This window comes from Dromiciops gliroides, chromosome 3, assembly GCF_019393635.1.
Source record: "Dromiciops gliroides isolate mDroGli1 chromosome 3, mDroGli1.pri, whole genome shotgun sequence".
NCBI lineage: Eukaryota > Metazoa > Chordata > Mammalia > Microbiotheria > Microbiotheriidae > Dromiciops > Dromiciops gliroides.
Window position 1 is genome coordinate 590800022 of NC_057863.1, and position 26805 is coordinate 590826826.

At 42.6% G+C, this 26805-nt stretch overlaps 1 protein-coding gene across 8 annotated transcripts in view; it reads right to left on the reverse strand.

The window, feature by feature from the left end:
- GRIK3 (glutamate ionotropic receptor kainate type subunit 3) overlaps positions 1-26805 on the reverse strand; it is a 321882-nt gene that overhangs the window by 103214 nt on the left and 191863 nt on the right. For all 8 annotated transcript variants that reach the window (XM_043994620.1, XM_043994615.1, XM_043994614.1 and 5 more), the window contains 3 exons: positions 17854-17907; positions 2307-2480; positions 365-508 (listed from right to left, as the gene is read on the reverse strand). In XM_043994620.1, coding sequence (XP_043850555.1) covers positions 365-508; positions 2307-2480; positions 17854-17907 — 372 coding nt within the window. The remainder of the gene's footprint in view (positions 1-364; positions 509-2306; positions 2481-17853; positions 17908-26805) is intronic.

A 26805-nucleotide genomic window follows, 5' to 3' on the forward strand; every position in this document is an offset into this window, starting at 1 on the left:
GAGGCCGAATTTGAACTCAGGTCCTCCTGAATCCGGGTCCAGTGCTTTATCCACTGTGCCACCTACCTGCCCAATCATTATCTAATCTTAATAAAAGTAAAATGAGTAGGTGTATTTGAAAGAGCACTGGGTTGATATTGGTTTTGCCACTGTGACTGTGAGCAAGCCCCTTCTCCCATCTGTGCCTCAGATCTCTCAGTCCTTGTTCCACCCCCCTCCCCAAAGTTGTAGTAATACTTGCCTTAGGCCTTGGCTATAGGTGTGCTCTTTTTTCCTCCCTCCTCCCTACCCTGTGATCCCTCCCACCCTGGGTGGGATCCCTTTACTCCCCACCTCCATGCTGGTCTATAGAAAGAACACTCACTTCTTTGATGAAATTCATGAAGCGACCTCCAAAACGCCAGGCTTTATGACGGTGGCACTGCAGAGAATTGACGGTCATCTGCGGGGCCCGCTGGTAGCACACAGAGACAATATGGACAGCATCATAGAGCAAGGCCGCATCTGTCTGGAATGGAAGGTCAGGGAGGGCAGCAGAGCTGAGGACAGCTTCCCTCCCTTCTTTTCATCCCACCCATTAACCCCTCCCACCCTCAAGTCATTCTCTTATATTCAGTCCTGGGGTTGCAAAAGGGACCTGGAATAAGGAGAATCCAGTGTTCCTTAACCGTTCTGGGACAATGGAGATTTCCTCTCCATTTCACAAAAAGAGGAAACTCAGTCATGGCACTTTTCCAGCACCAGGGCCCAAGGCATCACTCTGGGTCCTTGTCTATCTTACCCCAACTACTAAATATAGGAACCCACTACCTCCTGGGGACGTCCAGTCTGGTCTAACTGGATGGTTAGCTCAGCCTTTTGGGGAAAAGCTTTGTCATCTGCCCCAACTCCAACATGAGAGATATAAAGGTGCTCATATGGTACATTCACATGAACACCTAGGCAGTCAAACATACTCACATCTCCATGCAGACACATGCAAGCACACAGATGTGTATACATGCATAGACATACATGGACCTGCATATGTAATTTCATGTACATACACAAACCTATACACCCATCAAACATACATACCTATCTCCACAAACACCTAATAGTCATAGTATAATATATATACACAGAGTACTCTGAACATATTATCTTATTTAAGATTATAATTATTATCCTATTATCATAATTATTGTTATAATTATTATACCATTAGCCCATAGTGTTATAATTATTATACTATTATTATCCCCATCTTACTGATGGAGAAAGTAAGACACAGAAATGTCAGGTCCATGACCACACAGCTAGTCATCATGGAAGACAAGAGTTGAAACTGGTTCTTCTTGGCTTCAGTATCAACCCTCTGCACTACGCCACACTGAATCTCTGCATGTATATGTACACGCATACAGTAAAAACCCACCCAAGTAGCTGCTTGTGGTGGGAAAAGAAAGCAGAATTGGAATGTTCCTTCTGCTTCTGTGTGACCCTGGGACCATCCCGTCCTCTCCCTGGCCTTCAATATCCTATGCTGTAAAATGAAGGAGGGAGACTAAATGATCTCTGAGAGGCCTCTTGATTCGAAATCTTTTCATTCTCTTAAACACACACACACACACACACACACACACACACATCGAGGCCCATATTCGCATAGATGCTTCACAAAGCATGACAAAGATGCCATATGTTCTTATTCTAGACACACACATGTGATTCTACACATGCCTGTACACACAAAGCATGTTTATATACATGCATATATAATGAAGAGACACATATAAAGTACTTTACATATATTATCTTATTTAACATCTCTGTGTTATAATTATTACACTATGATTATCCCCATTTTCCTGATGGAGAAAATTAGTCTCATGTACACATTAATGTATACATATGTACACATGAAAATACACATTCATACACTCCAATGTGTATGCATGATGACAGGTGCTCCGATTTGTTGGTTATCTGCTCATCCTTTTCCAGCAACCCCCAACAGATAAGTCATCATTAAAAGAGACACCCACCTTTTATCTTCTTCCTGCCAGACTAGTACTGCCAGGAAGACACTAGGATCCCACTTAGCTTCCTGGGGCTGAAGTCTTTGTGCCTGCTGTGTAGATGATTGGCACAGATACAGTTCAAACTCACCTCCCACTCAGTAGAGATGATCGCCTTAGGGTGACTCAAACTTCACCAAGCCTGATCCTGCTTGGGTGCCATTATTATGGATGGACCAGGAGTACCCCTCCCTACTTGCCCTGCTAGCTACCCTGCCCTGCCCTGCCCTGCCCTGCCCTTCGCACCATCATCACCCCATCCAGCAGGCCAGACTCAGCCCGGGGTGCAGCCTGCAGCCTCTCCATGGACCACTTCTCTACAATGGCTGAGACGTGGGGGTTCTCCACATTGAGGATCCGGAACCCTGTTAGATTCACTCCAGAATAGCGGTAGGGTTCTAAGTCTAATGCATAAAGGTCCTTTAAAAAAGAGAGAGAGAAGGAAATCAGTTTAAATTATCTGAACATTCTTCTAAGTCGGTCCTCTTCCTCCCTTTCTCCCCAGGGATGAGACAGACCAGAGCAAAGGGAGCAAAGGTCAGTAAGAAGAAACCCTGACCCTGGAGTTAGGAGACGTGATAGGCAGTAGAGTGAGGCAAAACACTTAGCACAGTGCCTAGCACAGAGTAGGTGCTATATAAGTGTGTATTCCTTTCCTTGAATCTTAATAAACAACAACAACAGATCCCGAAAATGTATATGGTGCTTTGCATATATCATCTCTTTTGATCTTCACAATAATCCTGGGAGGTAGAAGCAGTGCTTAGTAGGTGCCTGGAACATAGTAGGTACTTAATAAATGTTTATTGATTGATTGCTACTATTATTCTCATTTTATAGATGAAGAAACTGAGGCTGAAATAGGTTAAATGACTCGCCCAACTAGTAAATGTCTGAGGCAAGATTTGAACTCAGGTTCTGCTGCTTAGCAAAGGAGTGACTTAGGGTAAGTTATTTCCCCTCTCTGGGTTTCAATTTCTTTATCTGTAAAATGGAGATAAGAATATTCAACACTATATTCCTTATAGACTGCATGCTTCACAGACAGATAGTTCCCAAGGAGCTGGATTTGTTCCTAAACTCTCCCATTAGCTCTTTTCACCTCAGAAGGAAATGTTTCCTTCCTTTGAAAGGAGGTGGGAAAAAAGAATGGAGTTGGTGGACACTAGAGGTCTAATGGGGTAGTAGGAAATGCCTTGGATGGAGAATAAGGAAACAGGGACTTGTCTGTTTAGCCTTGTCTAAAAATCTCTTCCTCTTTGTGAACTTCAATTTTCTGCTCTGTAGAATGAAGTAGTTTGATTTGTTCTTGAAGATTTCTTCTGGCTTTGGTATTCTGTGTTCTAATATTATCTCTCCCAGTTTTAAAATTCTGTGCTTTGTGTTCTAAGGTTCCTTTCAGCTCAGACATTTTTCCCCCTCCCACCTCTGCCATCCTGTGTTCTAAAGGCCCTCCCAGCTCTGACATTTTCTGTTCTGAAGTTCTTTCCAGCTCTGACATTTTGTGTTCTAAGGCCCCTCCCACCTCTGACATTCTGTGTTCTATGATCTTGTCCAATCCTAACATGACAGGCACAGGAAACACCTCTGGCTAAGAGACAAAAGAGCCTGTAGGCTGAATATCATGTCTCTTCTGTCTCCTGAAGGTAGGGTACCTGAGTGGTGAGCAGGGTGGGGCCTTGAGGGTCCTTGACCACTCTAGAGCTTCTCCCTCCTCCAGTTCTGCCCTGTCCCCTATCCCCAAGCCCTGCTTGGTGTTATACTAGGACTATCCCATCCCCAGCAGGGAATCGGGGGACTAATTAGGTTTGTTGGGACCCTTTGGTTGTATTTTACTTTCTACAGCTACAATTATCCCAGATTTTATCATCCAAGCCAGCCATATTTACAATTTTTCTGTTGAATTAATTATGTTCTGGAGGAGAGATGAAGGGTAATAAAACTCGGAGCACATAAAACAGAGACTGCCACACTGGGCTGGCTGCAGCTTGGCCCGAGATCCTCCTAATTGATACTAAATTCCCTTTGTTCTGCCTTCTCTCACAAATCCATCTTCCTTTTTTTTTTTTTTTAAGACGGGGGACGTCAGAAGGGGAGCAAATATCCTTTTTTTCCCAAGAAGGCACATATCATAGGGTGGTAGATTGAGGGCTGGAAGGGACCATCATCTATTCCAAACCTTTCCTTTAACAGGAAAGGGAAACTGAGGTCCAGATGGATGAAGGGACAGATCCAGGTAGGAAAAGGAATTTGCCCAAGGTAATATGCCTAGTAAGTAGCACAGCCAGAATCTGAGACTTGTCATCATCAGGAAAAGGTCTCTTGGCCAAACCTGGGCCAGTAGAACTGGAAACAGCCTGTCTGAAGTAGGACCTTCCGGAATATGGAATGTTGTATATTCCAAACAGTGTTGTTGCTTCCTCTAATTAGAGTATGACTCCCCTGAGGACAGGGATGGTCTTACAGTGAGGTGGCATAATGGATAGAGCATTGGGCTTGGAGTCAGGAAGACCCTAGTTCAAATCCTGCCTCAGAAACTTAGGAGCTGTATGACCCTGGGCAAGTCACTTAACTTCTCCATCCCCCACTTTCCATCTGTAAAATGAAGGGATTGGACTCAGGGGCCTCTAAGTTCCCTTCCAGTTCCAAATGTATGATCTTAACTTTTTCTGTATGTATCCCCAGCTCTTAGCATAATGATTAGAAAGTAGTAAGTCCATAATATTTTTTTTAAAGGAAATGAGGGTTAAGTGACTTGCCCAGGGTCACACAGCTAGTAAGTGTGAAGTGTCTGAGGGCGGATTTGAACTCGGGTCATCCTGAATCCAGGGCAAGTGCTTTATCCACTGCCCCACTTAGCTGCCCCATAAGTCCATAATAAATGCCTTTTCATTCAACCTAAGAAATTTCCAAAAATTTGTTCCATTAGATTCAGCAAGCACTGAGGTGCCTACTAAATACAAAGCAGGGTGGTGTGCCCTGGGGATATAAAAACAAAAATGAACCCATTCCTGCTATCAAATAGCTATTCTGTTGGGGATATGGGGAAAGAATTGAGGTAAATAAAAATAACCCACAGCCAGGTGGTGAAGAAGATAAAGTGCTGGGTATCTAGTTAGGGAGACCTGAATTCTAATCTGGCCTGACACTTACTAACTGTTTGACCCTGGGCAAGTCTCTTAACCCTGTTTGCCTCAGTTTCCTCATCTGTAAGATGAGCTGGAGAAGGGAATGGCAAACTTCTCCACTATCTTTGCTAAGAAAACCCTAAACATGGTCCCAGAGAGTAAGACACAACTGAAAATGATTGAACAACAAAAGTAAAAATGACATAATCTGAGGAAGAAAGTACCAACAACTAGGTGAACCAGGAAAGGCTTCATATAGGAGGTAGTTTTAGAGTCTAGTTTTGAAGAAACTCAGGATTCTAAAAGACAGAAGTGAAGAGGGAGCACAATCCAGGCATGGTGTACAGCCTGTGCTGTATGGAGGAAAGAGATGGAAAGAACTTGTCCAAAGGCTTCAGAACACAAGGGGGAGAAACAGGAAGAAAGTCTGGAAAGGTAGGATGGAGGAGTTAGACCTGGTTTTAAATGCCAAGCTGAGAAATTTGTTGGTTTGGTTTTTTTTTTAGAGGTGATAGGGAGCCACTGAAGATTTTTTTAGCATGAGAGACATAGTCAGTTGTGCTTTAAGAAGATAATTTTAAAGGTAGCTATGTAGCTCAGTGGATAGAACACCAGCCCTGGAGTCAGGAGGACCTAAGTTCAAATCTGATTTCAGACACTTGCCACTTACTACTTTTGTGACCCTGGGCAAGTCACTTAACCTTGATTGCCTCAACCCCCCCCCATTAAAAAGGATAATTTTGGCAGTAATGTAGAACAGAGGCCACATGAGGCCACAGCAATCTTGAGTGAAGGCTGTACCAGGTTAAAATGTAATTGGGAAATATTTAACAAAATAAATAAAAATACAATTATAGACAATGTTAATAGGTGCTTTTCTAAGTCACTATTTGGCCCATATGGATACTTACTGGCCCCTACTTCTATTTGAGTTTGACAACATTTCTGTAGAAGTGGGTTGGAGAACAGAGAGCCTAAAAGATGGGATACAGATTAGGAGACCATTGCCAAATTTCATCCAGAGATGAAAGGACCTCAATCAAGGTCATGGCTATGTGAGTGGAGAGAAGAAAATATTTTGAGAAGGGTTGAGTAGGTAGAACCCAGATCTGGCAAATGATTCACTCTGAGGGATGAGGGAGAATGAGGATGAGAATGACTTTGAGGTTGTGAGCCTGAGCGATAATAAGGAAAATGGTTCCCTTCTCAGAAATGGTGATGTTAGGAGGATGGGGGATGGCACCTTGAGAATTGATAAGCTCCCCAACAGTAGAGATCTTCAAGCAGAGCCTAGATGGCCATTGGTCCAAGATGTTAAAGAGGGAATTCCTGCTTAGGTAGGGCTTGGATTTACATGTCTTATGACTTTTCTTCCAATTCTGCTAATTTATTGCCTGTGTGACTTTAGACAAGTCATTTAACAGTAAAATAAGCAGGATGGACTTTGGTGTCCTCTAAGGTCCCTTTTAGTTCTGAATCCTCTGATTGTCCACTGAAGGCCTTCATTCATTTTTTTTGGTGAGGCAATTGGGGTTAAGTGATTTGCCAAGGGTCACACAGCTAGTAAGTGTTAAGTGTTTGAGGCTGGATTTGAACTCGGGTCCTCCTGAATCCAGGGCCAGTGCTCTATCCATTGAGCCACCTAGCTGCTCCTCTTTCATTTTTTTTCTTTTTTGGCAGGGCAATGGGGATTAAGTGACTTGCCCAGGGTCACACAGCTAGTAAGTGTCAAGTGTCTGAGGCTGGATTTGAACTCAGGTACTCCTGAATCCAGGGCCGGTGCTTTATCCACTGTGCCACCTAGCTGTCTCCCATTCATTTTTAATTATGCTGATTCTATAGGAAGAGGTGGATAGGGGCTGGGGTGTGGAGGGGGGCACACACTGAACTTGAGGCAGGACAAATATTTCCCCCAAGAAGAAGGACCTGCTGGGGCACAGTGGATAAAGCACCAGCTCTGGATTCAAGAAGACCTGAGTTCAAATCCAGACTCAGACACTTGACACTTACTAGCTGTGTGACCCTAGGCAAGTCATTTAACCCTCATTGCCCCACCAAAAGAAGAAGAAAAAGAAGGACTTGCCTCCACCCTTGTTTGAGTATTCTCACCTCTTGAAAGTCAGGGAAGGAGGTATCGGTACCAATACTGATCTCTCTGATCAGGACTCCTCCATATCCCAGGCTGTCTGCCCCCCTCTTCTAAGCTGCACCTGTTTCTCAAGGGAGAAATCCCAGTCTTAGCATTTTTCTCAGAAGCTGCATCAGAATGAGCCAATTCTGAGACAGCATTAGGAGAGGAAGACGCGGGACAAGACTGCCACTGGCAGAGAGAAGAAAGGCAGCTTTCGGCCCCTTGGCTCAGTGCCACATTTCTGCTGGATTTTTGGAAACCAAGCAAGTTTCTGCCTTTACAAAGGGTTCTGCTTAGAAACCGAGGCGGGGGGAGTGGTAAATGGGGAATGAGCGATGCGGCTGTCATCGTTAAAGGCTGTAGTAGAAGAGAGATGAGTAGGAGTAGGTGTAGTCAGGAAAGTTTGTTTTCATAATAAATAGAGCAGGTAGAAAGAAACCAGGTCTGTTCACCCCAGAGGTTCACTAAACACTTACTGATTGACTATAGTATAGTAGGCAATAAATAAATGCCAATGGATTTCTTTTTAATTCATGGAGGTTTGATTTTTTTCCACATAGGGTTATCTTGACTGTCAAAAAACTGTTTTCAGAAAGGTTGGTTCCATATTAACAGCTCAGAACTTATGACTTTCCATAAGGCTGCACTCTCTCACCAAAAATCAGAGATTTGGACACAGCATTTCCGAATATTCAAGCATCTTAAATAGTGCTAAGATAAACATTTCTTTAAGTGTTAATGGGGGAATCACAGGCTTCCATTTTGGGAAATGCTGGCTGGCAAAACAGATGCTTTCAAACAAATAAACAAAAAATGTTTGATTTGGGTTGTTGAAATTCATTTCAAGAACATGACAAGTTAAGAGTTAGAAACATATCTTCAGGACTGACAGGACCATAATGTGACCTTTCTCTTCAGAAAATGATAATAGTAATCAGACCTCGTATTTAAGTACCATTTTATAAATTATAAGATGTTTTCATATGCATTATCTCATGTGGTCTTTGCAATAGTTCTAGCAGGTAGGTTGACAGGATCAGTGGCCATCTAGTTGAACTCCTATTTACAGGTGAGGAAACTGAGGCTAGGGAGGGAAAAATGACTTGCTAACCACAATGATGGCGGCAGCAGCAGCTCACACTTATACAATGCTTTTCACCTAGTAGCCTTATGAAGTGGATAAGGCAAAGTATAATCCCAAATTTACAGGTGAGGAAACTGAGGCTAGGGAGGAAAAATGACTTGCTAAGATTGTGACTTTAGCTCCTTCAGCGTCAGTCATTCCTACAAGGGATATAGTATAGCTCTTTTAGGACTTCAAGGATCATTGAACTAGAGGTCAAGGGGAATCATATAGATCATCGCATCCCATTTCCTTATTTTAGAGATGAGGGAGAACTCAGGTTCAGAGAGGATGATTTGCCCAAGGTTATGTGGGTAGTAGGGGGCAGAGCCAGGATTCTGCCTCCAAAGCCAGGACACTCTTTGCTCATCACATGACTCTGGCTCCCATCGCTCAGGATGAAAAGCAGTATCCAATCCTCACCATTACCAAGACATGTGTCACTGTTCGGACATGGGGACAGTGAAGAAGCTTCTTTCCACGGTCCTAATTTCTCTTCACAGCTGGATGGGGCCAGGACTCCGGGCACTATAGGCACTGAACTACTCGCAACCTCCCTGCTTGGCAGGAAGTTGTAGCTCTGGATGCCAAATGTTGACACACTGTATTCAGTATCGACTGGGGACCTTTTAGAAACATTCAGTCTAACATAATAGACTAATTCATTAGCACCCCATGGGTCTAGCCGGGGAGATGCTTCACACAAGCATCTCGAGCTAGAAAAACACTGCCTTAAGGAATGACAGATTAAAATATCTTTCCCGTGATATAACTGTTAGTGCAGGGAAGTGGCATTAATTGTGATTGCTTATCTATTAATTTATTATAATTCTTTTTTTTCCACCTCCAGGCATTTACCTACACATGACATGTACGAGGGGCTCAGCTGGGGCTGATTAATGCGAGGTTATCTGCAAACGGCTCAGAGCTGCCTGGAATAGATAATGGCAGCCAGGGTAATTAAAATGTCTTCTGCATTTGAGAAATAAGTTTCAGTAATTTTTTAAATGGGTGAGTCTGTGACGTGGGTTTCCGAAAGGGAACAAGATGGATAGCCTTTCGCTCTTGACCAAACACGTCTATTTTGGGCCAATTGCCAGGAGTCAACATGGAAGTGGGAAGGGAGCTCTGTTGTTATACCCGTTAATTCAGTTCACTTCAACTGAATGAATATATGAAGGATCGTATACTAAGTGCCTATATTAATTACCTACTAGTTGTGTTTTCAAGAGGCAGTGTGGTATAGTGGAAAGAGAGCCAGCCTTAGAGTCAGGTATACCTGGGTTCAAGTCCTGTCCCTGAAACATAGTGTAACCTGAGTCTCAAAGCCCATTTGCATGGAACTTTCTTCATTGGTAGAGACTGATTATTCAATGCTCTGAGCCTGAGTGGGAGGCAGAGGTGGTGAGAATTTGGGAGACTAATGGTTTTGGTCTTCTTGCTGCCAGTGATTCTAGACTCTTCAGTTCCCTGAAGGGAGAGAAAGACTCTGGGAAGAAGCTGGAATGATCAAGGTGCCAGCTCCTTTACATGTCAGGGTATCAGGTAGTGAAGTAAATAGAGCTCTGCTTCTGGAGTCGAGAGAACTGAGTTCAAATCCAGCCTCAGACACTAGCTGTGTGATGTTCAGCAAGTCACTTAACTTCTTCCTGCCTCAGTTTTCTTAGCTGTAAAAATGTGGATAATAACAGCATCTACCTCTCAGGGTTGTTGTGAAGATCAAGTGAGAAAATATTTGTAAAACATTTAGCACAGTGACCAGTACATGGTATGTGCTTAATAAATGGTTGTTGACTAAGTTACACATGAGTCTCTGGTCTGCATTAGTGGAGGAGGTTTCTGTACATGGAGTCTGCTGTACAAATGAAATAATAAGTCAGGGACAATTTAAAAAATGTGAGGTGTTGTGCTAGGCTCGAGAAATGCAAAACTAAAACCAATATAAGCACTGCCCTCTGGAAGCTCACATCCTATGAGGGGAATATATTATGTATACAAAATGAGTGGAGAAAAAGGGAAATTGAGATGGGAGAGAGCCTTTCAGGTCTTCAGGCAGCTGAGACTACTTAAGATGTGAAGCAGATGCAAAAGATGCCAGGATCCTGGTGATTCCCTGACTCCCTGTTCATATTAACTTTCCTTGGAGTTGGGTTCACAGTATTTGGCTTGGGGTAGGATTTTTCAGTTAAATAGGATGTGCTGGGTGTGGGTGTTTTTTGTTTGTCCTTGGTTTCCAACAACATTATTGGTGATGCCTTGACTCAAGTGTGAATTGGATTTGTGAGGCAGAGTTGCACAAAGTTGTTAGCCTCACTCTCCTATCCAGAGTCTTCAATGTCCAGTGGCAAGACAAAAGTCAGGATAACTGGAAATGGCCTGAGATACAGTGGATGGCTTTGGCATCTTCAAAGTCTGACCAAGCTCTGAGTGCTCCATGGCACCTACTTCAGTCATCTTCTTGACTGTTGGAACAAATTGTTCTCAACTGGCCATTTTACTGGTTGCAGCATAACCATTCCATAGTCTCTAGGCTGAGGACAGAGAGTCCAACTCTTCTCCACTGTTTCCTCCAGGGGTCTGGCAAAGAGCCCAAGGGGAAGGCCCTTCTCCTGTCAGGGTCACTCTGGGGGCAGGACCATCCTGGTCCCAGAAGAGAAGCTGTGGGTTGGAAGGAGAATCTCCTAATTCAATACTGAAGGCATGGAAGCAAGGGGAAGGGGAGGGCAGGACCTGGCTATATTACGTGAAAAGGAAGAGACAATGAGTGCATGGGCATGGAACACTCCATGCTGGGAGCAGGGCACAAGAGAGAGAGGCAGAGTCCTGACACTAGCCTGGGGCCAGGAGGCTAGGAAAGGCTAGAGGAATCATTAGCCATACCAAAGAAGGGGTCTCTTCCTTCCCTGATATCCTCCACAACACTAAGGAATTGTTGTTGTTGAGTCATATCCAACTCTTCATGATCCTATTCGGGATTGTTTTTGTCAAAGATACTAGAGGGGTTTCCCATTTTCTTCTTGAGCTCATTTTAGAAATGGGGAAACTGAGGCAAACAGGGTTAAGTGACTTGCCCAGGGTTACACAGCCAGTAGTCACAAATCTGAAGCCAGATTTGAACTCAGGAAGATGAGTCTTCTTGACTCCAGACCAAGTGCTCTATCCACTGCACTACTTGTCCGCCCAGGCACAAGGAGAAGGCCCAATAAAGAACCCAAGAGTGAGAGAAGGGTAAATGACATCCAGCAGGCCTTCAAGGTCCAGCGTCCCAAAGACATGTCTAAGGGAAGAGTGTTGGAAAGTAGAACATTCTACTTCTCCAGAAGCCACAAAACTTCTGGTGATTTCTCTACCATCCTTGGACAGACCAAGAGAGGCATGTGTAGTGGTATAGCATAGCCTACTGGGAAAATAATAATAATACAAAGTAATAGTAATTGCCAGCATTCATATTTACAGTTTAAAATTTACAAAGTACTTTGCAAATGTTGTATCATTTATTTTTCACAACAACCCTGGAACATAGTTGCTAATAATAGCATTTTATGGATGAATAAAGTGAGACATACAGCGGTTAAGTTGCTTGTCCAGGTAACATAGCTACAAAGTGCCTGCGGCTGGTTTTGAATTCAGGACTTCTTAATTCCAGGCCCCACACAGTATATAGGTTGGAATCTCAGAATAGGATAATAGAATCGCAGATTTAGAGCTAAAGAGGGCTCTATAGGTCACCTAGCCCATCTTAAAGGATGTTGGACTTGTAGTCAGGAAGGTCTATGTTCAAATCTTGTCTCAGACACAACCAGATGTTTGACCCTAGGCAAGTCACTTCATTACTTAGTGTCTTCATCTCTGAAATGGGAATGATCATAGCTCCTATTTCATAGTTTTGTTTTCTGGATCAAATGAGATGACATGTATAAAGCACTTTCTATACTTTGAAGAGTCACATATGAATTGTTGTTGTTATTTATTATTGTCATTATTATGGAGAAGGAACTGACTGAAATAAAATAATGCGTCCAATATCACATAAGGTATGTCAGCACCAATATTTGAACTGAGGTTCCCTGACTCCAAATCAAACACTTTCCATTAACACCAAGCTACTTGATATTTTTGTACCTGTGGGACCCTGGAGGAATCATTCTTTCTCTCTGAGACTCAGTTTCCCCATCTGTAAAATGGGAAGACCAGACTAGATCATTTCCAACTTCCCTTCTTGCTCTAAATCCCATGATCCTACCGCGCTCTGGTGTCCTCAAAATGCCAGAAGCCTGTATCTTCTCATCTTCTCTGACTATCCCTCTCTGTGGCCACCTTCTTCTATGCTAATGCCTGGGGAGGGACATGGCATGGTGGAAGGATCCTTTCCTGGAAGAGGAAGCAGCAAAGACCTGAGCCACCCTCCCCCACTGCCCTGTATCCCAGAGTGGGGCACAGGTCAGGGTAAGGGAACACCCACTAAGCTCTAGATCTTCTGGAAGTGGAAGGCTCCTGCTTTCAGGGATGGATTCCACCCACCAGGGATCCCCTGGGCTTCCCCATGCCAGCCAGACCCGTCTGGTTGCTGGGTAGAGCCGAAGCCCAGCCGGCTGAGACTCTGCAGTCTAATCAAAACACAGAAGGTTAATGAAGGAACTAGCTCACAGCCTGCCATCTTCCGCCAGAGTCGCCTGACCTACAACACTCCCCGGGGATCGGCTTGATAATCTAATAGGTCTCGGGTTGTTGTTGTGTGTGTGTATGTGTGTGAGTGTGTTGGGTTTTTTTTTCCCCTTTCCCCTCCTTTCTGTCTCTTCATGTCTAAGACTGTGGGTCTCGCCATAGAAATTCAAATTGGTCGGTGCCCGTGGTGATTAGGAAACAGGATTGAAGTCGGAGAAGAATGAACAACTTCAAAGGAAGCCTTGGCTACTAAAGAGCTCAGGCCCCTGGTGGTCCCGCCCGCAGTGCCCGCCAGAGCCCCGGCCAACGAGAGAGGAGTCTGCAGACACTGTCTGTCAAAGAGGAACCCAAGGCCCCTGCAGAAAGCCGGCCAGATTTCAAACGTTCTCGGCGTGCTCAGGGCTATGCATTATGCATCTCCAAGAGAGGGAGAGAGAGAGAAGGCTGACTAAATATTGATGAAGTAGAGGCCGCCTCCAGCTTTCTGATGCGCCCGGAGGCCCCCTGGGCTCGATTGGTTCGCGCGGCTTCCCCTCCTCCCCGTAACCCAGCAAGAAAAATCACGGAAAACATTCCCAGATCAGAAAAGCGCATGGTCGGCAACACCACGGGTCAGGCTGGGCCTGTGCAGGCTTGCAGCTGGTTGTGTAGTCAGGGTGAGGAGGCAGGGTTTTGGAGCCGAGAGGTGGTTGCGGCTCCCCCAAAGTGAAATCCTGGAGGCAATTACAACCCCAGCCCCCAACCCCCACCCCGTTACTCGGCCGAACTGTAGCCAACCCCACACATCAGCCAATCTGCCCAGAGGCTGTTGGGTAACCACTGACTGTGGAAACCGGCACCTGGGGGCTTTCTGGTGCTGGTGATTCTGACTGGCCCTTTCCCAGTCTTCCTGGGAACTTACTTGAGGGTGGTATTTCTGAGCCCGGCTAGATGGGGGGGACACATATATTCAAGCCCTGGTGCTCCCAAGAATTCCATTCAGCCCCACCCTTGTGGGTATTTCCCTCTGGATCAGAGCTTCAGAATCCAATCTTAAGAAAAATGGGTCTCACCCTCTGTGTCCTTGGAGAAATGTGGAATCCTTGCCAGGTAGGAGTGTGTGTGTGGGGGGAGGGGGGAATGGCGTAAGGGCGATGGGGCAGGTCCAATCTGCTCAGTTCCCTGGAAATGGCAGCTGCTGAAGGAAATCTGCCCCAGGCCAGTCTGGCTGGACTCTAGTTTGAGTGTGAAGCTTCAAAGTGTCTCCCACTGTCTCCTCCTTCCTACTCTAATTGTTAATACTCTAATCTCTAATTGTTTGCAACTGCCAGGAATAGCTACTCTGTGACCCATTGGCACCAAGTGCCAACTAAAATCCCACTTTCTACACGAAGCCTTTCCCAACCCCTCTTAAATCTAGTGCCTTCACTCTTTGGATTATTTCCTGCTTATCCTGAAAAGATCTTGTTTCTATAGATGTTTGTATGTTGTCTCCTCCATAAGATTGTAAGCTTCTTGTTACCCCAGTGCTTAGCACATAGTAGTTGCTTAATTAATGTTGACTGACTAAATGATCGACAGCCACTTGTGAGATTTTCTGAATACCATTAAATGCCCCCAGAGGGCTAATTCTGGTGGAGGAAAATGGGGTGGGAGAGGAAGGGAGAGAGGTAAGAGAGAAGAGGAGAAGGAAGAAAAAGAAAAATGAAGAGGAGGAGGAGAAAGAAGGAAGAGAGGGTATAATGCATTCCACATGGTTCACTTCATTGAGAATCAATGGTTCCAATCTGTAGGCCACGTACAAAGGGGCTGAACATGGGTTGTCACTTGACAGAAATGCCTGAAAGAGCTGATCAGCTTTTTTCAAGCCCAGGGTTTTTCAGCTTCTCTCAAAAGGAAACAAAATGACAATGTCCTTCATAGACAAGGTATCAACAATGAAGATGTTAAGGTGCCTATGACTCAATATGTTTTTTTAAATGATCATGTGAGATATTCAGCCTTAAAAAATCCATTTCCCCAGCCAAACTCATTTACTTACTGTTTTCTGAACTCAGCCTTCCATGCCTTAGCACCCATCCATGTTTTTGCATAGGCTGTCCCTCATGCCTGGCATACACTCGCTCCTCACTTCCAGCAGTTTGGATCCTTAGCTTCGTTCAAGGCTTGGCCCACCTATTGCCTCTTGCTGGAATCCTTTCCTATTTTCCCAAATTGTTTGCTACCCTCTCCCTAATCAAATGATCACGTATATATGTATCTGTTTATGTGACATATACTTCTAGCAGAATGTAACAGACAAGGCCTGGTTTTTGCTTTGTTTGTTTTTTGCTTTGTCTTCGTATCCCCTCCACCACACATAGTGTCCACACATAGTATCCACAGCCAGCATAGTGCCTAAAGAGCTAGCCTTGGAGCTAGAAAGTTGTAGGTTCAAGTCTCACCACTGGCACATGACCCTGGCCAAGGCATTTAATTTCTCAATGCTTTTCCCATGACTCCAAGTTGAAGAGAAGGTGGAGGGAGTATCCTCATCTGAGAGTTCACTATACTAAGGAAATCATGGTGCCCAGCACATAGTAGGCTTTTAATATCTTTTGCTTGGATTGGACCCCGAAAGACAACAAAACTGATTCCCACATGGGCAAGAGTTTGTTTATTCTACTTTTGTCTCCATTAGATCAGGCCATCTGTACACAGGCTGGCTGGACTGTCAGTTGGCAATTTTCCTAACATGGGTCATGACATCAATATCTTTAAAAACCTGAAGGCAACGTTTACATGTGTACAATTCCAGTTTCTGTCCTGGCCTGAGATATCCATGAGAAAGGACATCTAGTCCATGCTGGGACCTGTGGGGAATTGAGACCATTGTTTCTCAACAAACACCTATTATAAATATGTTCCTGGTGTGTCTCAGTGTCCTGATAGTCTCTGTGATCTGTCCACTGTCAATTTGTGATCAGCAAATATGAAGGCAGGAGTAACTATAGTGGAATAAGTAGGGAGGAAAGTTATTGTGAGTGTAGGCTTGTGTGAGTATACCTAGAGGAATCTACATGTATATACATATGTGTATAATGTATATGAATATAATATAGATTATATAAACATTCATACAAATAAAAATTATAATATCCTTTATTCAGCTTTAAAGCCCAATATAAGGGTAGCTAGGTGGCATAGGGGATAAAGCATCAGCCCTGGATTCAGAAGGACCTGAGTTCAAATCTGGCCTCAGACACTTGATACTTACTAGCTGTGTGACCCTGGGAAAGTCACTTAACCCTCATTGTCCCAGAAAAAACCAAAAAACCAAAAAAATCCAACAAAAAAATTACCCATATAACCTGACCCTAAGCTACTTCTCTAGTCTTTTTGGACATTGCTACATCCCTCCCACTCCTGCTTTTTGGGATGTAGCCAATATGGTTTTCATCCTGTTCCTCACAAAACTCCATCTCTCATTTATGTGACTTTGCCCTGGAAGGTCTCTCATGCCTGGAATGTGCTTCCTCTGTAACCTCTGCAGGAAGCTTGTTCTGAACCCTTCAGTGGTCTCCTTCTAAACTACCTTGCATCTCACTACTATGTGTGTATAAATAGACAGATAGATGTGTGTGTCCACACAGAAAGACTAATTACAATATATAAGTGCATGGGCTTCTATTGATGCTGTATATATTTTATATATAGTTGTGGTCTCCCTCATTAGAATGTTAATGTTAGCCCATTGCCGAAAGGGGCCATTTCATTCTTTGTACTTGTATCCATAGCACCTAGCACAGTGCTTGACAAATGGTAGTAGGTGCTTGATAAATATCTGCTGATTGATTGTGTGTCTATATGTGCATATATATATACATATATATATATACACACATACATACACACACATATATGTATATGTGCATATTGTGCAAAAGACTTGGGACACCTTATATATGTGCATAATACGTATATACAAACATGTAATACATATATGTATACATATGTACACTCATGTATATACAAGGAGTCCCAAAAATCTTAGTGCCATTTTAACCTATTAAAGCTAAAACTGCAGTGTGTGTGTGTGTGTGTGTGTGTGTGTGTTTTAAGTGCAAGCATATGAGAATCAGATGATGAAGGGAAAGGTAAATAGGGAAGGGAGGGGACTTTCTCTAAATCCTAAAGTTTGCAAAGCCCTTTATCTATAATCCCTCATTTAGTCCTCACAATAATCCCCTGAGGAATGTGCTATTATATTCACATTGTACAGGTGAAGAAATTGAAGCTTAGAGAAGCAGTCAGTTGGCCAAAGTTGCACCAGTAAGTGTCTGAGGTGGGTTTAGATCCCAGGTCTTTTTGACTTCATATCTTTCCACTAGAGCACACTGCCTCTCAATGGCTGGGAAATACCAGTCTAATTGGTACAAGGGGACCATGGAGCTAGGACCTGAATTCCAGGAGCTTCAGTCATTTTCTGGGCTCATCTCAATTTCAAGGATTTTCACCAGAAGCCAGAGCTCAATGTAGCAGCCTGAGAGTGTTTTGCTCGGCATACTTGAATCCTCAGAGTGACACGGCCAATATAGGGAAAAGTTAAAACCAAAAAAAAGAAAACAAAAGTTTTCCCAAGCATTCTCCCCTCCCCAGCCTAAATCTTCCATCCCCTGAGCTCCAAACTCCTCAGGGCAGAAAATACACCTTAACCCCAGGTAAATTGCCTCCCCAAATCCTTTCCTCAATACCCCTCATCTAAACCGAGGAGAGGTCATACTTTACCAGAGTTGTGAAGATAAAGTGGTAGTACTCGGTCATCATTCCCATCGCCATAGCCTTTGGGGAGAGAAGAAAGCAGAGTTAGCACCAGTCCATTATGGCCTGGTGCTGAGAAACTGGACATCACCTCTTCCACACCAGTGCCCACATCTTCCTCCTTCAACCCCCCTTGTGCCTATACAATGTCAGAACTCCATTAATCTTTTTTTAAAGAGAGGCCACTTGCATAATAAAATCAGACTAGACATTTATTTCAAAGTTACAATTTTTTTTTTTTTGAAAAGCAAACCAAATTATATTCCCCCCCTTAAACTAGGATAACACATTCCCATTCCCAAAGCATGTACATAGGTGTTCATCAAAGACATGGAAGAAGCCAGGGTATATGTATGGGGGATCGGGGAAGGAAGGGGGAATAGGTCAAGCTGCTATCTTTCCATTATGCTGAATTATATTCCCAGCAGTGGGGAGGGTCTTTCTTGAGCCCTCTACATTCTGTTGCCTGGGATCACTTGTGATGAAAGTCATATGTGAGTAGGATGGCTATATAACCAATGACAGGGTGTGGTCTGGAGCTTCCACTAAGTGGCCACAAAATGATCCCTTGCAGAGATCTTCTGTCCCATAACAAATGAGCATTTTAACATATAAGATATGAACAGTGCTAGAACACATAAGCAGAGCATGGCAGACATCAGGTGAGTGGAGTGCTGTCCTCTCCTCACATCTCCTAGGGGAAGATGTTCTTCCACCCTTTCCTTGGGGTCCTCACAGGTTTCTCCAGAGCATAATGTCCTAGTCTTGGGCATGTCACTTTTGGCTGCTGATCTGCCTTGCTCACTTCGGACAGAAATTCGAGAATTACCTGCCTTGATTCTAGCAGACTAAGCCACTGACCCACTTTTGATGAACCCCAGAGCTGGGGTAGGGGCAACAAGTTGTCACACATGTGGCCTCTTAATTTATCAGGAAAGTTGCTGTAGAAATTCTTTTCCTCCCCCACACCTTCACTCTGGCAATCTCCCATTTTGTATCTATTAGTTGTTAGGATACCATAATTCCAAGAAAAAAATGAGCCACCCATTTAAAATACTTTGTGTATTCCTCCTCTTCCCCCCACTCAGTTAATTCAATCCGATAAACAATTATTAAGTGCTTACTATGTCCCAGGCACTTATTAATTGCTAGAGATACAAAAAGAAGCAAAAGATAGTCCCTGTCCTCATGGAGCTTACAATCTAATGGGGGAGAAAACATATAAATAAATACAAAGCAAGCCATATACAGGATAAATAGGAAATCAACAGGGGGAAGTGTTGGCCACTGATACATCCTCACTACTTGTGTTCTGGGGACTGGGTTTCAGAATACCTTGGGTCTTGTCCCTTGTTCTACTATTTACTAGCCATGTGGCCTTAAGCAAGACAATTCCCCTCTGAGCTTCAAGTTGTCTGGAAACTGTGGAGGTGGGATTCAATTGTTGGACCACAGAGTTAGTCTAAAGGGTCCATATCAAATCAGGCATTATCTCAGTCAACAGATGCCAGTTTTCCACCCACATCATGTATGGGACAAAAAGAAGAGGGGGTAGAATACGAGGCCTCTCTACTCAAAAAGGTTAGGAATCACTAGACTTCATGACCTCTAACACTTCTGAATGCCCCAGCAACCAATCTATAATATTGTGAAGACCAAGATATTTATCTAACTAACTGAATTTTCACCCAAATTTAATGAACTCTCTTCCTTAAAGCTATGGCACCTAGAACTAGTTACGACTTACTACATCTGGGGTTTTAATCAATCAATAATCATTTAGTTAGCACCTACTATGTTCCAGGCACTATGCTAAATTCTGGGGATATAAAAAGAGGCAAAAGACAGTCTCTCCCTTCAAGGAAATTGTAATCTCTAGGGAGAGAAATAGGAAGGAGAGCTTCCAGATGTGTGACCATGATTGATGGTGAGGGCTTTGATTCCATGTCATATGAGAATCAGTTGAAGGAACCTGGATTGTATAGCCTGGAGAAGAGAATACTTGAAGAGGTCATGATGGCTGTCTTCAGGGACTTGAAAAGCTATCACAGGGACAAGGAATTAAATTGATTCTGTTTTGGGTCACATGACCAGAAAGATGGTGGAGCAATTACTTTTTCCCTACTGAGTAACTAAAAAAACTCAGAAAAAAAGGAATTTTTTGTACCTTAGATCTAATTACAGTGGAATCCACAAGATAAGAAGGTATAACATTGCCTAAGGTTAAAATCTCACGTAAGGGTGGGGAGTAATTAAGTCAATCAATGAATCATTCTACTTCACTCTATCTTAACCAAGTAAGAATGCCAGTGTCAAATCAGTCTTTAACCAAAGGCATTAAACTAGGTGAGAACAACCTGGTCAATCAGTTTGGAAGGAGAAAGTCACACCATGATTCAGGGGAATTTTGTGATGGCCCTCTGAAGAGGAAAAAAGGACTTTAGCAAAAGACTCTCCAAAAGCTGCATTACCCTCTTGGCCACATATGCTCTAAGCTAGAGCCCTTTTTTCCTTGGACTCTGGATGTACTTGTGGGAAACTGTGCCCCTAGTTTGGGGAGATATTTTGTAGCAATCACAATTATATTCCCTTAGCAAATAGCCACTTCTAAAAACTAATTATGCCTGATTGACTAATTGATATCAACTGATTATTTATTGGGGGAAGGGGGAGAAGAAGACTAGTGAGGGCTCATAAGCTTAGCAATGATCACCTGCTGGAGACTCAAGCTAGTAGTCTGGGGGTGAGTTGGGAGAATGAGGCCAGAGCCTCTGCTCCACCCATGAAATAACATCAGAGAACTCATTTTTGTTCTGTTTGGCCCTAGGGGGTAGAATCAAGAGCAACTGATAGAAATCTCCAAGAGCTCTATCTAGGCTTGATGTCAGGAAAAAAATCTTAATAAATTATAGTTCTCCTAAAGTAGAATAGGCTGTCTCTGAACATCATTTGATTGCTGTTACATTGCCAGTAAGCAGCAGATTTAGGGATTGAACCCAGATCTTTTTTTTTTTTTTAGTGAGGCAATTGGGGTTAAGTGACTTGCCCAGGGTCACACAGCTAGTAAGTGTTATGTGTCTGAGGCTGGATTTGAACTCAGGTACTCCTGACTCCAGGGCTGGTGCTCTATCCACTGCGGCACCTAGCCACCCCGAACCCAGATCTTTTGATAAGTCTAGGGTTCTTTCCATTGTATTACTGCCGGCTCCACATCTTCTACTGAATTATACAGAATCTCAGAGTGGGACTGGCCCTCAGAGGATATGTGCTCCAACTGACACCCAAACCATTAACCTCTTACAATATCCCAAAGAAGTGGTGCTGCAGCCTCTTTTTACAATCCTTTCAGTGTGGGGCAGCTAGGTGGTATACTGGATGAAGCACCGGCCCTGGACTCAGGAGGACCTGAGTTCAAATTCAGCCTCAGACACTTGACACTAACTGTGTGACCCTGGGCAAGTCACTTAACCCTCATTGCCCCGTAAAAAACAAAACAAAACAAAACAAAACAAACCACCTTTCAGTGAGGGGGAGCTCAGTACCTTATGAAACAGACCATTCCACTTAGGGATGGCTCTAATTGTTAGGACATTTTTCCTGATGTCAAACTGGAATCTGTCTCTGCATCTTCCATTTATTTCTAAGCCTCTCAAAACTCCAAATTCTGTCCTCTAGGGGCAAGGAGAACAAATTCAGCTATTCTTTTATGTAGTAATCCTTGAAATACTCAAAGAAAGCCATTATATTTCCATTCTCCATGTAAAATATTTCTCTTCTCCATGTAAAATATCCCCATTTCCTTCATTCTTCACATGGCAGATGCTTTCAGCATCCTGCTTGTCCCTTTCTGAACCTTCTCCAAATCAGTGAGTTTCTTCCTAAAATGTGGCAACTAGAACTGATCTCAGTATTTCCAATGTGCTCTGACCAGGACCACTGCCTCCTTTTTGCTGGACACTGTGCTTCTAATAAAATCTATGATAACATTAGTGTTTTTGGCTGCTAGGACACAAAAGACTCGTATTGACCCTGCTGTCCACTTAAAATCCTCTGGTCTTTTTCATATAAAATATAATGCCTTACTTATCTTGTACTTGTAAAGTTGATTTGTAGCAATTTAAATGTAGAAGATAATAATAATTAAGCCCATTTATATAATAATAGCATTTCAGTATTTCAAAGCTGTGTGGGTGCTCTTTCCACCAACAGAAATTCACATTGGTCCCTATTAAATTCTGTCTTGTTAGAATCAGTTAATTGTTTTAGCCTGTCAAGGTCTTTTGAAGCCTACCTTCTCAAGGGAGTCTTGGCTCTCCTTGCCACCCCCCTTCTTTCCACCAGTAACATTGCCATACTAGTTAAAAGTTAGCCATACACTATTTTTAATTTTTTTGGCAGGGCAATGAGGGTTAAGTGACTTGCCCAGGGTCACACAGCTAGTAAGTGTCAAGAGTCTGAGGCTGGATTTGAACTCAGGTACTCCTGACTCCAGGGCCGGTGCTTTATCCACTGCCCCACCTAGTTGCCCCAGCTGTACACTATTTAATGTTCTATTTCATAGGTGCACATGTCATTTCCCAAAATGAACTTGAAACTTCTTGAGGGGCAGGCAAGGACCACCTCTTTTCCTATCTCTTGTATAAATCCTAGCACAAGAATAGGAGAAGCTATTTTAGGGTTGTAGAGATACATATATAGTTGGTGTGTGTGTATGTGTTTCTGTGTGTGTGTGTGTGTATGTGTTATTCCCATATGCCCTAGACTTCCTCAGCATCTCCTGACATTAGTATATGACATACATATATAATCAGTTAAGTTAAACAGAGATGCCTAGTAGTAATAAGTCATATATCTTTAAAAGCATTTTGAATTCTAATCAGATATTCTTCTCAGGTCAATAAAACCCCCCTCAAACACACACACACACACACACACACTCACTCACTCACTCACTCACTCACTCATACAGCTATTTTCTGAAATCTTTATTAATAGAATTAAATCAATTGGTGAAAACTCAAACCACTCATGGGCCTGGGATCAGAGTTCCCCTACAGAAGGAAATCCAGAACTCTGAAGAGCCATACCACATCTAGGAATCCTTCCAGCCATCCTCCACCCTAAACAACCGGAGGCTATCCAGGGTCCTGAAGGGAGTGTTTGTGAGGGGTAGCCCTATTACATCTGAGGGTAGAGGGAAGCATTAGCAATATTCATGGTAACACTCAGAACACATGTTGCTTGATATTTGGCCTGGAAGCCTTCCAGCAAAGGTGACTGAAGAGTGAACTTCCTGTACGTTGAATGCCATTTTCCCCAATGACTTTTGTTTAGAGACAGAGCCTGCATTCCAGCAAGTCTGGTTCCCAGGAATTTAGATAATAGGATTTAGAGCTGGAAGAGACCTTAAAAATCCTCTAATTTGGTGCTTCTTAATTTGTGGTCCATGATCTTTTAAAAATATTTTGGTAACTATTTTATTTTCTTTTTTAAAAATCCTATGTATTTTATTCATTTAAAAACATCATTCTCAGAAGGGGTCTCTATGATTCACTGGACTGCCATAGAGGTCTATGAGACAAAATAGTTTTTAAAAACCCTGTTGAAATCAAACTCCATTTTGTACAAATGGATAACCGAGGTCCAGAGAAAGGGAAGGGACTTGTTTGTATGATTTATTTTATACTTTGTATGTTATCGTTGTTAAATATGTGTTATATGTGCTGATACAAATTGTATATATGACATGTTATATGTGACATGCTACATATCTATTATCTATCACATCTGTATATAGATGAAGATAAGGATATAGCTATATAAATAGTATAGATGTAGGTATGGATTATATAGGTAGATATTTCAGCATTGGTACTCACATCTCAATAAGCAACTTCTTTTACTCCAGAAATCCTATGGAAAACTATCCATCATTGATGGTTGCAAAGTACAGAGCAGTGGGTTACTGTGGGATTTTTTTTTTTTGTCAGCAGTTATTAAAAAGAGGAAAAAAAAAATCTAGTAAGAGCAATTCATCACAGGTTGGGCAACAGTTTAAAAAGCCAAGCAAGAAGTCATTGCATTTTTCAATTATCTTCAATCGTTTTGAAAAAAAATAAGGAATGAAAATAAGGAACAGATGTTAAATGGAAAAAAGAAGATAAAATTCCTTCCAGTCCTAACCTGTCTTAGAAAAACCTGTGAATGAAAGCATAAAACAGAGGTTCTTACAAGTGGAAGAACAATTTCTTCACTCCAATATTTAAGAGTCTAAATACTGTTCTTGACTAGCACACATCTTTGGAAACACAATCTTAGAGAAAAACACACTATTGAAGTGTAAAAGCAACATCTAGTTCAATATAATTCAGTCTAGTGCAGTTCAATCTGGTCCAATCCAGTTCAGTACACTCTATCCTAATCTGGTCCAGGCTAGTGTAATCAGGTACAAACTGGACCAGCCCAATCTCGTCCAATCCAGTTAAATCAGATCCAATGAGGTACAGTCTGTTCCAATCCAACCTAGTCCAGTATAGTCCAATTCAAACAATACAATCTAGTTCAATAAATAGGTATTAACCTAAAAAGATACAGGCTTCACAGAGGAGATGAGGCTTAGTTCCAGTATAAAAAGAAGAGAAGAATTCTGAAATTCTGAAAGTTGCCTGTCTGTGAATATAGGGGTAAGAGAAGGCAGGCATTCCAAGCTCATGAAAACAAAATTATTTCCAGGTGACTATAGTTAGGCCAGCTGTCACATCATAAACTAACCTCTCAGAAAGGATTAAAAATATGATAGGGAACTAATGATACAAATATTAAGTGAAGAAAAGATGACTCAGGTAGTTCTCCCAATATAGAAAGTGCCAAAGATATGATGGAATTTAAAGTCTGAATGAATAATAATAATAATAATAAGCATTTATATAACATTTTAAGGAACATTGTGATATAGAATTTATTACGCCTGGGCAATATGCCATTCATTGATCATGCTTGCATTATTAATACTATATTTTATATCATACACAAACACGTTATATAACACAATACTATCTATGTAATGCAATGTGCTATGTATGCATGTTATAGGAATGTAACAAATGCCATGTTGTATTATGCATGTGACATATATGTTATATATATCCGTTATGTATACACATGTGAATATAGCTGTGGCTCCAGATGTGGATTGATATAATATCAGTAATGGTATGTACACATAAATACACTCAGTACGTTCTGGCCCTCAGATTGAAGGATTGGAGGGCTGGAGGGTGGAGTAGAAAAAGTTTTCCAAAGCCTCCATTCAAAGAGGACTCTGATGAAAGTCATCTTGTTATGTCCTACCTGGTTCACCCCCTTTGAATTGACTCTGTCATGTCCCTAAGAAACCTCTTTATCAGGAAACTTCTGATTCTCCCATAACACAGCAGTTTGGGAATTTACATCTTATCAGTACCTTCAATTCCTGTTGGCCACCTGATTGGAGTGCTGGAGTGTTAGCATGAGGAGTAAAGCACTCCTTATGGCACTTTAAGAAGGCTCTCAGGCCAGACTTTCTCTGTGTCTCTGTGTCTCTTTGTGTCTCTGTGTCTCTGTCATTCTCTAATTCCCATTAGCCAATAGTTTGAAACTCTTCTTCCACCCAATCTGTAATTAGGGATGTTTCTCCCATCCCAGATCATGTCCTGGGGAGGGACTAATGAGCACTGAAACAGAAAGAAGAGGAGGAAAATGTTGAGATCTGGCCACTACCTGGGACTCACTGTAGATCCCCAAGCACTGCTGGTCAAAATAGCCATCTTGGATTACATTGATGGCAGCATAAACATCCAAAATAGAGGAGGTGATGATATTTCTTTTGTTTGTCACGGTCAGACACACTGTGTCTAGTCCCTGGGATACCACCTTTTAAGAAGGACATTGATGAGATGAAGGGTGTACAGAAGAAGGTGACTAGTATGGGGATAGGACTGGAAACTATGACACATGAGGATTGAGTGAAGGAATTGGACAATGTTTAAGCCTTGGGAAAAGAAGGCAAGGAAGAACATGATACCAACCTTCAAGTGTATGAAGGGCTTTCATGTGGAGAAGAGATATTTGACTTTTTCTGCTTGAATGGATCTTTTTTTTCCTTCATGGAATAGTGTGAGAATTAATAAAAATAAGTTGCAGAGGAACTGATTTTGGTTCTACACAGGGTGTCCCAAAAGTCTTAGTGCAGTTTTTTTGTTTTTGTTTTTTAGTGAGGCAATTGGGGTTAAGTGACTTGCCCAGGGTCACACAGCTAGTAAGTGTTAAGTGTCTGAGGCCAGATTTGAACTCAGGTACTCCTGACTCCAGGGCCGGTGCTCTATCCACTGCGCCATCTAGCTGCCCCCTTAGTGCAGTTTTAAGCTCTTAACACTTAAAACTGCATTAAGACTTTGCAACACCCTGTATTAAAATGACTTCCAAACAGAGCTGTCCAGCAAATGGAATGAACTGCTTCATAAGGGCTCAGTTCCTCATTCTTGTAGACATTCAATGAAAACCTAAATGATCAAACATAAGTTAGGTTTATAGGGGATTTCAAAATAGAGAGGAAGGTTATACTGGAGACCTCTAAAACCCCTTCTTGCTCTAAGATTCCATCAATCATTCAGTCAAAATAGTCTGGGATAGAGATAAATTACCTTCTTTTGCAAAGGAAAAGGGCCTTAGAGCTTTGGGAAAGTGCACAGGACTTCAATGTGCTCCTAATGGAAGGAAGATTTCATTTCCAACTCAATTCTCTGCCCTAGATATGACCTGTGGTAGTCAATTATCCAGTTAGGGGGAGGCTTCAGCAAAGAGGAGAGACCTGTCTCCTCTCATTGGCCAAAGAGCTTCAGCTATCATTGCTCAGCCTAGTCTAATGGGAGATGAGTGGGT